Raw genomic sequence first — 15,752 nt, 5'->3', positions numbered from 1 at the left:
AATGGTAGATGTAGAGGTATGCCATAGGATTTCTATAAAGACAAACCTCAGTGGCACAAGGTAAGTGTGAGTCTTACCAGAGTTGTACTTGTAGGATCATGAATAACAGGCTTACATACATGTTATGAGTTCACGGTTTCTAGAAAACCTTCCTCACTCTTTCCCACCCTTCTCCCCCCACCAACCCCCCCACCCCATTACTTCCTCTATTGGGAATTCAACAATAAAGATTATTTATTTGTCCCATTTTAGTATAATACACTGATTCACACTTAGAGTGAGTTTACTCTTAGTTCTGGAATGAAGAAAGTGTGACTGCATTGGGTAGTAGATGGGGAGGAGGGAAAGTGTGTTATCAAGGCACCCTATGCTGATCTCAGCCTAAATGTTACTTACTGCATGAAGGGACACAGAACTATCCCCTTCACTTCACTTCTCTGTAGTTTGTTTCTTTATTTGTTTAAGTTTATTTAAACACACACCACATCCTTTTCTAAATGTAGTTGCTGAAACTTTTAAGCATACTCTTCTTTCACCATGAAATTTTAATAACATCAAGTGACTATTTAAAACACTACTTAAAGCTGCTTGCATCACAGACATTGGTATTCACTTAGTTATTTATTCAGCTCTTCTCATAACTCTATTAAATGAATATTTTTATCATTCCCATTTAAAAACAAAACAATTTGCATCTTAGAGGGATTGGAGATGAAATAACTTGCCTCCAGCAGGGCACAGAAAGTGATCTGAGTTTTGACTAAAAGCTTTACTCCGGAGACTCTGCTCTTTATATGCCTGTCACGTCTCATCACACTTTGATCTGCACTTGCTAGAGAGTATTGCTAGTGGGCCTGTGATATCTTCTAAGAATTTTTTTTCCATTATTCTACTTAAACCACACAAAAAGCCTATGAGATAGGTATTGGAATCCTCAAACTGGATAAGAGTGAAGGTCAGGAAAATTCACCCATAACCTCAGCAATAAAGACATTGCGGGTATTTCCAGAAACCACTACTGATCATCACTGCAGTGCTGCAGTGAGTGATTCCCAGGAGAACAGTCCCTGCTCTGCTTTCACCCTTCAGATATCATTCAACTCTCACCCACTGGCAGAAGCTAAACCTGAGCCCTGCTGGAAGGGAGTCTGGAAAATTGATACTTTTCCAACTTCCAGTCCCTACAATACAGAAGGATGGAACGGAGCTGGGCATCAACAGAGAATATCTGACATAGAAAGATCCTCCTATTGCTCCTATTTTATGTTGTAGGAAGCTGAGCCTACACTCTGGTGACTCTAGGCTCAGAGCTGCCAAAAACGAGATCATAACCTCTTTCTCTAAGGGACATCATTTGAAGTAATGTATTAATTTCACATGCGGCCCCTCCTCAGAGCTCACTTTAGTCCCTGTTTGCATAATTTGAGATAATCCAATTGATCAGGAATGATATAAACAAACATATAATTGAATGCTTCATATAAATCTTACATTTTTAAATTAATGTTATTCTTTTTTTCCAAATTCTATATGCAAAGTCCATCCAGTAAAACTAGCAGATAATTAAAGTCTGATAGTTTTATTTCTTTGTTTTGTTTTGCAGAAAACAGTATATGAAAAACCAGGCTGACAAATTGTTAACCCACACACTAAATTAGGAATTCATTGTTTAAATGTCTGTAAATGTTTAATGTTCTTTGGAAAGGTAATCGCTCAAGTATCATTTTGAGCTACTTTTTTCCAGCTAGTCTTTACCAGGTAACCTGACTCAGGAAGGTGGAGCTAATGCACCAAAACATCTTAAAGAACCAATCAGAGCTAATAAGTCATAAGACAAAATTCATACTTAAGCACAACTGTGCCTCACAGAATGAATTTTTAACTATTCATTCTGGCTAGATTTTACTTCTGTTAACAATAAGTATTAGTGCCTTAGTGAAGCCTTCTTCAAAGTCTATATGTATTGTATTCAGATTTTTTTGGATCGTCACAATTATTTCAAAGCACCTATATTTTATACTCTATTTACTATTGTGGACTTTCACTGCAGTTTTTTTTTTTTTTTCAGTGATTTTTAAAGTCGGTGGCATTGCAAATTGGAGCTGTGAGAGTTTATAAACTTTCTGATTAAAATAATTCTCAGCTGCTGCCCCCCCATCACACACACACACACACACACACTACTGAATATTTCATGTGAAGCTAGAGATTGTGCTACAGATTAGAAGAGTGTTTATGAATTGATGCAAGTTGAGAGACTTTATCCTAAGAACACCCCACAGAGAGTGGTTAAATATTAGCTCAACAGGAAATCTTTGTGGAGAACATCCTGTAAGGATGCAAGTAGAAAAATGAAAATTATGGAATGATTACAACAAAAAGATATGAAGAGGTATAGTTATTATTAATTGCTACCATATTCCTGATATATTTATTTTTTTAAGTTTATTTTCAAGTTTGTGGCTATAGGGTCACATAATAGATATGGAATAAGAATATTTTTTATTTAATGACTTTAGAGAAAACTAATTTGTTTGTATAACTTATATTTTGGGTGGGTTTTTCTTAGTTACTAGAAAAAGAACGAAAAAAAAATTGAGAAAAAAAATACTGAGACTTCATTTTCTGTTATAATCACTTCATGTTTCACTGTTAAGAACATTTTCCTATAATTTAATTTTATATTAATAGCACTAAATAAAGCTTTGATTAGCTATATGTAGAGTATATTAGAAAAGATGAATAAATTTTAATATAGTCTAGAACATGTGAAAAATTAATGTCTAGATTTTCACAAAGTTTAATAGTGTAAGAAATTGCATCAACTGTCAATATGCCCCAGTAAATTAAAAGAAAACATCTTCCATATTATTCATGCCTCAGAAGTTCAGGGAAACCTGGAGGAAAACACCAGCCTAATAACTACAAATCTAATATTTCTTTTCCTATACAAATGAAAATTTCTTGCATTTAATAGAACACTAATTAGAAAGCACAATTATAGCCAGTAACCACACAGCATTTGTCTTCCTGCTCCCAGCTTTTCTGTTTGCAGTACACCCTACATTAAATCCTTCATAGTAATGAATGGTGTTATAAAGGGCAGCATGTATATGGAACTTATTTCTAAATCCTGGTCTCTCATAACAGAATTAGTTCATAGCACCTTTAACCTTTCCTGTTCACTCTCACACATCTGGATGCATTTTAGGTGTGGTATTTGTAGTAACGCCAGGAGTGTAGTCCCACAAGGAGAAGTTTTCCTGTGCTCTCTAGTAAGTCCCAGTATTTCAGGGGAGGATGAGACTTGTCCGTTCATCACTTTTATGTCACTTGACAGTACAAAAAAGCCCATAAATTTATTTACAGGTTGTGCATAGTAATTTTACCAAGAAACTTGGCAAACATTTGCTTTCACGAAGATGGGAGTTGTAACTAAGAGTCATTCTTTTAAAATCACAGCAGTCATATATTAATGTTGTCAATGATCATGTGATCAGGAAACCAAAGAATATAAACACATTTTATTTCCAAGAGTGGAATTACACAGTTTGCCTCAAATGATACATTAATTCATTAAAGCATTAATAACAGGTTCTAGTAGCTTACAACCTTCTTATTTCTGTGGAAAATAAGCGTGTATTTGTAAGCTATTGTAGATATTATGTGTATCATTATATATAATCATTTGTAGTCTCGTTGAGATCGTATTTGTGTGTGTTTTAAAATACGAAGGTAAGACCTTTTTTTTTTTTTATTATTACTAGTGACCCTCATTTAAGCATAATACTTTTGCTTTGTTTCCATGTGAAAAACCATAATGCTAATTGATCAGGATATTTAGATGAGCTATCTTCATAGTGCCTTTCATTTACATAACAGGCAAAAAACAGCTAATTTCTATTAAAACAATAAAAAAGCCTATAAGCATAAACATTCAGAATATGTAGTGTATATGTATTATCGAATTATATTTGCTAATAAAATAATCAATTTAGATATGAAATGAACTTTGTTAATTCCACATGGTCTTCCTTGTCCTCTGTGTATAAACACAAGAGATACAAAAGTATTACTTGTGGTGATCTAACATATATATGATCTAAGCTATTAAATTGAAGCCTACACAGACTATGGGATATCAGAAATCATCATATCCCCATAGGATGGCTGAATTTAACAGGCAAGAATAAATTTAGCACAATTATACCTAACTTAACATTAAAATGTGCTATTGAAATGAGTGAAACTTGAATATACATCCTTCTTGAAAAGATCATAGATGATCACATCAGATTCGATTTATGTTCAACACTTCATCACACCTTCTTCCCCAGAACATGAAGACACATGCTAAATTTCTCCTGTAAATTTAAACTGTAATTTTGAAAAGTCTGGATTTACCTTGGCCTCCTATTATGCACTTTCATCTTCACCAATTCCCATTCTCCATGTGCTAGGAGCTTACACTTCCGAAAGCATATCTCCTTCTATCTATAATAAATAATGTATATCAACACTATTAATTGATGAATGTCAAAGCAATGAGATCACTTTATTCCTCTAAACAGCTGCTCTGACAGTTAACAAATCTTAATAGAAAAAGGCTCCTTGAGTTCAGGAGACATAAATGCCTTTGTCTGTGCAAGCCCTATCAGCATACTTCCAAGCCTCAAGGCACTGACAAATACTGTTAATTGACTTGCAGCATTAATTAAGTTAATGATGCAAAATTTTGTTTTGCGGTGCTCCAACACATCAGATTGTTTGTACCAGAAGCATGTTAGAGTAATTCAAACTGCTGCATTCTCTGATAATCATTATGCCATTAACATAGATGTGTGCAGAACAATACAGAATTTGTTGCTGACTTCTAAGTGGGTAATAGAGCATAAACTTTCCAAACCCTAGAAATACTCATTTAAAGCCTTTTTGTTTCTAAGTAAAATTATGACCTCTATCTCTCACATGTAAGAAAAAATGTTCTTTTAATAATAACTTAAATTGCAACATTGAGTTTTCAAACTGTATCTTGGAATCTAGTATGGCAACCTCTTTGAAATTTACTAATTGTAAAATAAAAATATTGCTAAATAAATGGAGTACTCAAACTAAAGTTTTGAATGGTAAATAATTTACATACTCTAACAACAACAAATAATACTATTTTACCCAAACTCAATGAAAAGTTCATTTGCATAACACCTAGAAAATTCATTTCTTAAATTTTTGACAAATATGAAGATAAAACTCTGGCTTAAAATAAAATGTCAAATGAAAGATTGAATTTTCTTTCTCCTTAAAAGAAGTTCATTCTCAAACTAATATTTTCTTAGTTTGTAGCTGCTTCTATTTATGTAGTCACTGTATGTTTTAACACATGAGTAAGCTGTATTTTTTTGGGGTTTCTTTCCACCTCTTGCTTTGGACTAACTGAAATAGCTCATAGTTTGTATTTGAATTAAATTCAGATGTCTGTGTTAAAATCTTATTTTGTAAGGGGTAAATAAAATAACCATTTTATGTAATTATTTTTAAAAAACCCTAAATTTCTTTGCTGTTATTCCTGTAGAAACCAAGATTCAAGGTGGTCTTTTCCAACAAGATTCAAGAAAGTAGAGAGTTGAGATTTACAGGATCAATGATTTGGGTTTTTATAGTCATACATTGTTCTTGGAGAGCACATAGGTCCAAATACTGAGTAAGTGTACATGACCACACCCACTAAACTGATTAGCCTTTGTTCCCCATTTCCAGTCTTCAAGAAGTGAAGTTTGTGATTTTGTAACCTACATATATGTGTTCACAACATGAAGGTTATACTGACCATACCTGTAAAGAATATTAGTCTATATTCTTAATACATGCTACTTTTAACACAACTCTAAAAGAAATTTTCAGAAAAAGAAAGGAAAAGAAGAAAATAAAACCTTACTTAGTACAATGGCACATGTGAAAATTATGCATAATCTTACAGTGGAAAAAATGGAAGGACTGGGATGTGACTTTCCTGATACTAGGTAAATAATCAATAGTATAGTCAATAGGTCTTATTTCATTCTCTATTGAACAATATCAGTATTGTATTAAGGGGAAAAAAGTACACTTCTCTAGAACAATCTGTCACAAATCCAGTTAGAAAACACCCAGAGAAGAGAGTTCTCCCATGGCACAGCATCTCTCTGGTGTGATAGTTTGTATGGGCTTAGAATAAATTTGTCCTGCCTGTTTCTCTAGTATGACTCATTGCTAAAGTACTTAAAACTTAATTTCTGTGCTTCTAGATTGTTAACTTGTTTATTTTCATTATTTCCTCTTAGAATAGAAAGGTATTCTGAAATTGTACTGTTTTGCCTTGTAAGGAGATTCCCAATTTTATTTATAAAGGAAAAAATTTTGTGTTTATGACCGTTAGCAGTGTCATGAGATCTGACTCACACTTATAATTTCAAACAAACCAGCAAGTGTGGCTACAAAATCAAGCCACAAAAGCAGAAATAAATTAAACAAAAACTTTGACTATGTTTCAAGCATAGTTATTATGATGAAATGGATTATCTATGCACAACATGGTCTAGTTGTGCATATAAAACTTACACACTTTCATGAGACATTGAATAAAGGCATTAGTGCAGTCATGCTGGGAAGTAGGTAATAGCTTTACAGAAATAAACTCTCCTTCCTGTCAATGAATGGAAATTAAGAACTCTAAGAAATGTCTTAATTTCTTAGGAAATTAAGAAATATCATGATTTCCTCAAATTAGAAAACTAAAAACTATTCTAAAAAATATGTTAAATTATTACAATATTTATTATAGAACAGTGATATCAGAACAAATTTACATTTGCATAAGAAACCACACAGCATCACAACGATAATAGTTATAATAGATAGTTTTATAATTTCATTGGCAAGAGATTACCCTCCAAAGGCTTCTTCTCCACCATCTGTGAAATATGTTTCCTGTTGTGTGGATCAGTTTCCCCCACTAAAGTGAAGACACCATATAAAGACACTTGTCTGCTTTTTAACTGTCAGACCTTCATCTTCTAGCATGCCTGGCCCATAATAGGCACTCAGTCAATATTAACAGATTCAATTAACAAGATGATGTATGAGAAGTCTTCATACACTGAAATATATGCTTGCTAGGTATTATTGGTTTAGAAGAAAGAGCATACATAATCTATAGTCAAGAATAAATTTTCATAAATATTTGAAAATGTGTTTGACGTGTCGTTTTATTTCTTACTCTACAACAGGTAAATCAAAGGTAAGGAATATTTCTTGAGAGTGAAAGGATTGTAATTTGGCAAATAAGGTAATGAGATTTGTTATTACCTTTGAGAATCTGAGTTAAGGATATCTCGAAGGTGAAAATTATACTGCAGAAATCTTAACTTTCCAGTTATAATACATGAAAAAATTGGCATCGACAAGAGAAAATAAATTCAGTGAAAATATTTAAATATATTCACCATTTGTGATTTCCCTGAAAACAGTAGTTCCTTCCAAGATGATTATGTAAATTACTTCCTAAATTTTATAATGCACATATTTACAATAGGACAACTGAATAAGACTTTGAACTCAGATATAATATTCCTATGTCCTCATGTCAAGTAAAATGTTCTTGTATTTCTTTTTTCCAAAGATAGGCTCTCTCAGGATAGACTATTACATATGGTCATGCAGTAATGGTGTTAATATATTTATGTAAGGATTTTTTTAATGAGTTTGATGCTTTTCAGGGAAAATCTGTGAATCTCCAGTCAACTACTGTGAATGCAACCCCTGCTTTAATGGTGGTTCCTGTCAAAGTGGTGTGGAGTCATACTACTGCCATTGTCCGTTTGGTGAGTAAAACTTAGTGGTTGATATAAAATATCAATCTATTTTGGTGCACAGTTTAGCAATTTTGTTTTATCGTGTCTTGGAGTGACTAAGAAAATGTTAGTCGTTTTACACAGGAGGTTTTAGCAAAATAAAATCTCAAAGGTTTAATATTTTCTAAGTTAATTATGGAAATTCCATTGAATATATTGTTTTGATCATTAGTAGAAAATAATCAACCAAAGATAATTAAATTTGATGTTGTCTCCTGAGGACATTTCCTCTCAAAAACTTGTGTATGCCTTCTTTTTAGCCTAGAACCTATCAAATGAAAAACCTTTAAGAACTATTTGACATCACTTTCTACTGAAATCTTTAAGACTAGTCAAAACGTTTTTGTTTTGTTTTGCTTTTGCTTCTTTATTTTTGTTTTTTTGCATTAATTCAACCACTTCACTTCAGTTAGAACGATTTGGTAAATTGACATGCAGTTTTTATATAGGCTTTGTAGATAGTGTCGTGTAACTAATCAAAATTCAGAATGATATGTTCTGTTAAGGAAGAAAATTGTTAAAATAATTTTTTTCATATGCATGCATATTTATTCATCATAGTGGAATGAATTAAAAGATTCCTTCCAGCTCTCACCCAAATATTACCCTACACTGGGACCGCCAAGAACTATGAGAACAGCTTTGCAGGAAGCTTTTATTTTAACTTGGTTTGTTTCATAGGTTGGTGATTATTCCATTTATTTAAAAGCTGCTTTACTCCACAATATAGTATTCTTCTCCAGAGGCCCTGCAGTATTTAGAGACTCTGTCTTTCTCCATAAGCAAGAGAGGAGAAGGATTTTTTTTCTAGTCTTTCCTTGAATATATTTATTACAGTGCTACATGGACCTAAAAAATGAATCTCAATGTATAGTAGAGAATAGAACTTAAAAAGAATTTCAGGTTTCTAGTAACCAGTAAATTTAACATTAATTCATTTTCAAGTAATTCTATGACTATCTAGTTTTGTTTTTCTAAAGCACAATATCAAAAGAATGATAAAGAAAAACAGAATATAAAAATATCTAATTGTGAGCTTTGTATTTTAGCAATGGTTCTGAGGCCCAGAAATTGAGGGCTTTGTCTACAGTCAAACAGTGAAAACAAAACAAAACAACCTCAAAATGATATATTGACTAAAACACAATTTTATTTTCAGTCCACGATGATATTCACAGTACCTCTCTTTTTTAAACCTTCTTCAGATTCTCACCAGCAATACCCTCGAAGCAGTAAAAGGTAGATCAAGGTTGAAATAACCACAATGTTAGATCTCCTAAAATGTCTTTCTTTCAATTATCTCTGTTTTTTTTTTTTAACTTTTTATTTTATATTGGAGTATAGTTGATCAACAATGTGGTGTTAGTTTCAGGTGTACTGCAAAGTGATTCAGTTATACTTGTACATGTATCTACTCTTTTTTCAAATTCCTTTCCCATTTAGGTTGTTACATAATATTGAGCAGAGTTCCCTGTGCTATACAGTAGGTCCTTGGTTATCCATTTTAAATAAAATAAAGGGTGCTGCTTTCGACCGATAACCACAATCAAGTTTCATGGTTTTAACTTGTGTTTTAGAAGGAAAGATAAGGGAATTGGAGTAAAAAGTGGAAAACTTATTTTCAAGGTGACTGAACCAAAAGTTTTTATATTTTTAGAGATTCTTTTGCATTCCATTTGTACATATGAGGATTTAAGATAGATAGTTGATAACAAATAAGAGTAAATAGTTACAGCATTGTAGCTGATACAACAGTGATTGCCTGTTGGGTGGAAGTGTTTTGATGTCCAAATAAACCTTCTCCTCACCATACCAGAGGTCCTCAGGGGTAGGGGACTAGCATAATAACATAAATTAAAATAGAGACAGATTACATGTAGCCAGTGGAGCGCATTTACCCCCCTATTCTTTCCAGTGGCAAAGGCAAAAAAACATTATTTAGACTTAGACATTGTTAGTTGGGAACAGAAGCCTTAAAAAGAAAACAAAACAGAACAAAAAACCTTGAAAAAATACAGATTTGAGAAAAGAGAGATAGAATTAAAAGGAAAAAGTATTGTCCTTTACAAATTGAATGTGGGTGAAACATACAAAAAATGGCAGATGGAATGCCTCAGGCAAATAGCTGGAGATAGTTACACATGCATCCTGTAACAGAACATCTTAACTATAATTTTGAAGTTGGAAAAACCTTTACACCGTTTCCCTTCTCATCAGTGAATGATTTGCTGTTTTGGACTAATTTTTTTTTAATTTTTAGATTTTTTTTAGCTTATGTTTAATAAAAAACATAAAGTGTTTAAGACTTTATAAAGAAGAACTTATATAGCTATAACATTATATATATGTATAACTTCATATACACCCACAAAAATTTCTTATTAAAGTAATTTAAATAATTTATTTTTACCTTTATGTAGATTTATTTCATGGCATTCTATTTGGATGGCAGTTTTGAAATTAAAATTTCAAAAAAATTTAAATTATTTTTAAATAATTTAAAATTATTTCAGAGACAGAAGTTTACATTTCTCTAGAAGCAATAACAAAAACCCTTAGAAAGATAATATATTCTATAAAAATATTAACATTTTTGAAAGTGAAGTGTCAATTTAAATAAAATGTAGAACATATTTCCAGTATATACTTTCTACATATATTTATATTCAAATTTTAAATATATTTTCATAGTTATTAAAATTTAATCATAAGAGACCTGAGGGAACACACAGTAAAAATTTCTCTCTAATAATGTGTTTCATTTGTATGCTTTATTTTTCCTTTCTATTTAACTTTGATTACTCTTTCTGCATATATAAATAATATATATCATAAAATATATGTTTAATATATACTTGAAAATTTATTACATATAAATATAAGTTTTATATAAAATATAAATACTATATGATAGATATATTTATGATATATAACATATGCCATATATAATATATATGATATGTAATTCCTATAATTTCTTTATCTTTTTGTTAACTTTAGTTAATGATTAAAAATAAATCATATAGATTTCCTACTCATTTATAATGAATATTATCTAAGCCTTTACAGAAAAAGGAAAGATAAATGACACAGGAAATTCTAGGCCATTTTAATTTAAAGAACATTTAGATTCGAAAAGTGGTGTAGTCAAAACAACTAGACAATCAGTAGATCTGGCCTCAAATTTTGGCGCTGTCTCTCATGGTTCTATGATATTAGACAAGTTTTAAGTATTCTCTAAAATGATGACATTGGTTTCTTCTAGCAGAACAATTCCCTGCATCTATATTTAATGCATTTACATGAGATGTACAGACAAAATGAAACCTTTGCAAGTTAATAAGAATTATGGTGTGTTGGCATGGGTAAATTTTCTGATCATTTGCTACAGGGTACTAATATTTGTGGGAAAATAATTTTGGCATAGAATTATAACATCAGTAAAACTCACTTTTCAGGTTTGAAAAAGAACCAGCACACACAAGTGGGAATGCTAGATTTCAGAAAAACAGAAAGCAATTTCAAAGTAGCTGCTGTAAATCATACTCAAAGAGGGTATAAAACAAGAAAGAGATAAAAACTTAAGACATTTATTTTCTTCACTAAAGGCAGTGTATTCCTTTCCTTAATTTTGTGATTTGAAAATACCACAAGCACAGGGACTGATTTTTTTAGGTCAAAACAAAAATTACTGTCCGTAATTAATTAAAATTGTTTTCAGGAATTGTTTATTATGAAGGAAATAACTTGGTTGAAAATTACAGCACATTAAACTTTAAAAAAATTGACAAACTCACTTTGAAAGTTTTCCAGAAAAGAAACCTCTTCAGACCTACTCCATTCTACTAATTCTAATTTTTTAAAATGAGGCATAGTTGGGCTTCCCTGGTGGCGCAGTGGTTGAGAGTCCGCCTGCCGATGCAGGGGACGCGGGTTCGTGCCCCGGTCCGGGAAGATCCCACGTGCCGTGGAGCGGCTGGGCCCGTGAGTCATGGCCGCTGGGCCTGTGCGTCCGGAGCCTGTGCTCCACAATGGGAGAGGCCACAACAGTGAGAGGCCCGCGTACCGCAAAAAAAAAAAAAAAAAAAAAAATGAGGCATAGTTAGATATGTTTCCATATTGGTCGAAGAAAAATAATTACACCAGTTTATCATTTCTTATATGCTTTAGAGATCATCATTTTTTTTCTATTTCAAATAAATTTAGACAGTATTCTTTGGAGAGTAATAGAAAGTTTTGTTTTTTTTTTACGTGACATTATTGTAATTTAAAAGTATTTTAATCAAAGTCATTTAATAAAACTTTACTTGAATGTGATGTGTCAGTTTGTCAATTTTCTCATTTTCAGGTGTCTTTGGAAAACACTGCGAGCTGAACAGTTATGGATTTGAGGAGTTATCATACATGGAATTTCCCAGCTTGGACCCCAATAATAACTATATTTATGTCAAATTTGCAACTATTAAAAGTCATGCTTTATTGCTTTACAACTATGACAACCAGACAGGCGACCGGGCTGAATTTTTGGCCCTTGAAATTGCTGAAGAAAGACTAAGGTTCTCTTATAACTTAGGCAGTGGTACCTATAAACTCACCACCATGAAGAAGGTGTCAGATGGACATTTTCATACTGTGATTGCCCGGAGGGCAGGAATGGTAAGATATTCATTCCACATTAAAACTTGTTTTATTGAATATCCAGTCAATCAGGCTGGAAACTTGAAAAGTTAAAGCATGAATTGTGGTGCAAATTGAGTGCAATTATATGTACTCATTATTTGTCCAATTTTGTAAGGAACTACAGCAGCAAATGGGTAACATTCTTCTTTTGCTCATGACAGCATTGTTTGACTAAAAAACAACTCATCTCAAAAACAAAAAGGGAACGAAGGAAAGAAAATATCCTAGTGCATAAACATTCCATTTTATACTTTCTTATATTGAACACATTTTTAAGGCCTTGTCAGAACTCTACTTAAAATGGCTCCTTTGCTTTTCTAAGTATCCTTGCCCAAATTGAAGAAATGACTTAAAAACAAACAGGGAAAACTTTTCTACAAATAAATTACTGGTAAAAGATGATACTTAGCACAGATTTCCGTATAGTAGGTAATAATCCTTATTATACCAGCACTTCAGTATACTGTCATCTGTGAGGTCTATGACATGAAATTGTGTTAGGACGAAGTATTGGTTTTTGACTATTAAAGTATTCTCAGAATTATAGCTCAGTAATATCCAAGATTTCCATATTATATTCCACTTCATTATATGGCTCTCATAACAAGCAGGGTACATATTTAGCACTTGTGTTCATTAAGCAAGTATTTTTCTTTATAAAGGGAAATGCGTCATATCTTTTCCATGTTAATGTTTGAAAACATTTGACACAGAATAATAGAATGGAAGGATTTATTTATTTATTCATTTATTTATTCCAACTCTCTCTCCATAGTTCCCCCTATCTTCAACAACTATCAAAGATTTTGGAAAAAGTAATTTGTAACAGAAACTATTTTTAAATATTTTACGACTTTAATGCTGACCTTTTAAAACCATAACCACTCTTTAAAATGTTTATTTCACCCTAAAAATGGAATAGAATTGTTAAAGTATTAAACCAACTATTAAAAGAAAAATTAGCCAAAAGAACAAAATAAATATTCTGAAATATTTTTAAATGAAGAAACTGGGATCTAAATGATTATAATTTTACCTCTTGGCTCTATGACAAGCTAGAAAAATATGAAAAATATGTTAATTATATAGTTCTGAGATGGATGAAATGAATCATATGAGAGAAGTATTTTTGCCACTAAACTTCGGGAATACTTTTTATTGTTGTACTACACGTAAGCAACTTGAAGAAATGATATTGAAAGTGTTTTTACCATGTTTTTGCTAGCTTTTTCTGTGCTCCATAATTAATTTTAAAAGCAAAAATTTTGTGCCCTCTATAATTACCAACTTCATAAAGCTATGAGACAGAAGCTACCTTATAACATTTATTTTTTTCTGACAAATATGAATAACAAGTTGTCTTTATCAAAGTATAAAATTCTCCATTTGTGTCCAGGAATACTATAAATCTACGTTGAATTGGCATCAGATACAATGGCTTTTCTCTCCTCCACTCTAATTTATTACATTAAAGAAGATCTAAACAGCTTTAAAATACAGAACTATTTCCAATTATGGAAAAAAAGATAATAGTGATTAACCCTAAAACGACCAAATGATTGTGTCAGCATGATCAAGGTTAGCTGTTCAGATATTTCATCAGGTATACTCACCACATCCATTGTGTTGCTTTCAGAACCCTACTAGATTATTAGATGTATACTATTTGAATATAATGAGAAGTGAAAAAACAGAAAAAGGAGTGCAAATTTATGAATTATTTTAATTCTATATTGTCTTCCATTTCCTTATGAACTTGGTGTTAATATCTGTAACTATAACTTTTTTCTAATACATTTAATTTATAAAGTGTTTATAAAATTACCCCAACATTTTGAAAATGAGAATGAAACAAAAATAAAATTTAATAACTATAATTATGATTAAGATTATTTAGATTCTAAAAGTAATATATTGGAAAAAAATCTATTGAAAAGCACTCATTGGAAGCCTGATTTGATAGTAATTCAGGTGGCTTTGTTAATTGGACCGAAAATCAAAATGTGAAGATAATATCTCCACATTTTTAGCATTATCACAAATAGTAATATAAATTATATCTAAAATTGCATACATTTTGTATGAAAAGGTGCTTAATAAATTTATTAGAGGTATAACAAATACATCTTGGAAATAATTTTTCAAATTAGTAATAGGTTACTACACTCATTTCTGCCTGAGATTTTTTACACCAACATAATATGAAACCAGTGTGCTTAGAGGACGATCTCTAGGAGAATAGGGATTTAGAAAATTCCAGTGTCCCTGATTATTGATGTACCCAGTCATATTGAATCTGACAAAATTAGGACAAACATGGAGTCTGGTGTGTATATGTAGATTGGTGCTTTGTTAGCCATAATGATTTTCTAATACTGAAAGGGAAACCTAAAGGTGTTGGTAGATACCACTCACCACAACCCTCCAAGCATACGTAAGGTAACCATATTGCTAAGATGTTGTCAATGGGCTTTTATATAGAATAAGGGATTTTACGTGGTGACCTCTAAGGTCCCCTTAAACTTCATGAACATTTGATTTTATCAAAGAAGGGCTTGGGAGCAAGAGGGAGAACAGAGAAAGAGGCACCATGAAATATGCCCAAAGGGAAAGAGAAAGAAGTTATTTCAGTTCACTTGTAATATGTCACCATAGTCATAAGATTTTGAATAATACTAAATGTGGAAAAAATGCCCTTGTCATTATTACTTCAGTCAGAGGAAAAATCTCTCCCTATTTCAGAAAACATCCAAAATAAAGCCCTACTGGATTTTGAATCTGTTGTTTTCTACGGTTCAAAAGGATTTTTTTGGAAACTGGCAAAATCATTAACTTCTCAGGTTTGAATCATTGTATAGACAGGATAAAAATATCTCAATTTTCAGTGGTAGTGGTAGAAATATTCAACAGTAAAAGAAGGTACATTTAACTCTGAAAATTAAATTGAATGAGCTATTATTCAAATGGAACTTTCCCTCAGGTATTTTTTCCTTTGAGTTGTATCACTAAGCTTTTAGAAAATAAGAAAAAATATATTAAGTATTAACATTCAGGAAAATATGATACCATTATGCAAGGTTTTTTCCCTAATTAAAGCATTCATAAATATCCATGTGATGCTCTCTAGCTTGTAATAACTTTAAGTATCTCTAGAATGGATGGATAGCTTACATAGTATACATA

The 15,752-nt window shown here is 31.7% G+C and overlaps 1 protein-coding gene across 2 annotated transcripts in view; it reads left to right on the top strand.

The window, feature by feature from the left end:
- Positions 1-15,752, top strand: part of FAT4 (FAT atypical cadherin 4) — a gene marked incomplete at its 3' end in the record, with an annotated part of 171,455 nt that overhangs the window by 136,869 nt on the left and 18,834 nt on the right. For both annotated transcript variants that reach the window (XM_079714012.1, XM_079714011.1), the window contains exons 10-11: positions 7,755-7,859; positions 12,238-12,545. In XM_079714012.1, coding sequence (XP_079570138.1) covers positions 7,755-7,859; positions 12,238-12,545 — 413 coding nt within the window. The remainder of the gene's footprint in view (positions 1-7,754; positions 7,860-12,237; positions 12,546-15,752) is intronic.

This window comes from Hyperoodon ampullatus (genome assembly GCF_949752795.1).
Source record: "Hyperoodon ampullatus genome assembly, chromosome: 1".
Taxonomy (NCBI): domain Eukaryota; kingdom Metazoa; phylum Chordata; class Mammalia; order Artiodactyla; family Ziphiidae; genus Hyperoodon; species Hyperoodon ampullatus.
This window is presented reverse-complemented; position numbering and strand designations above follow the sequence as displayed.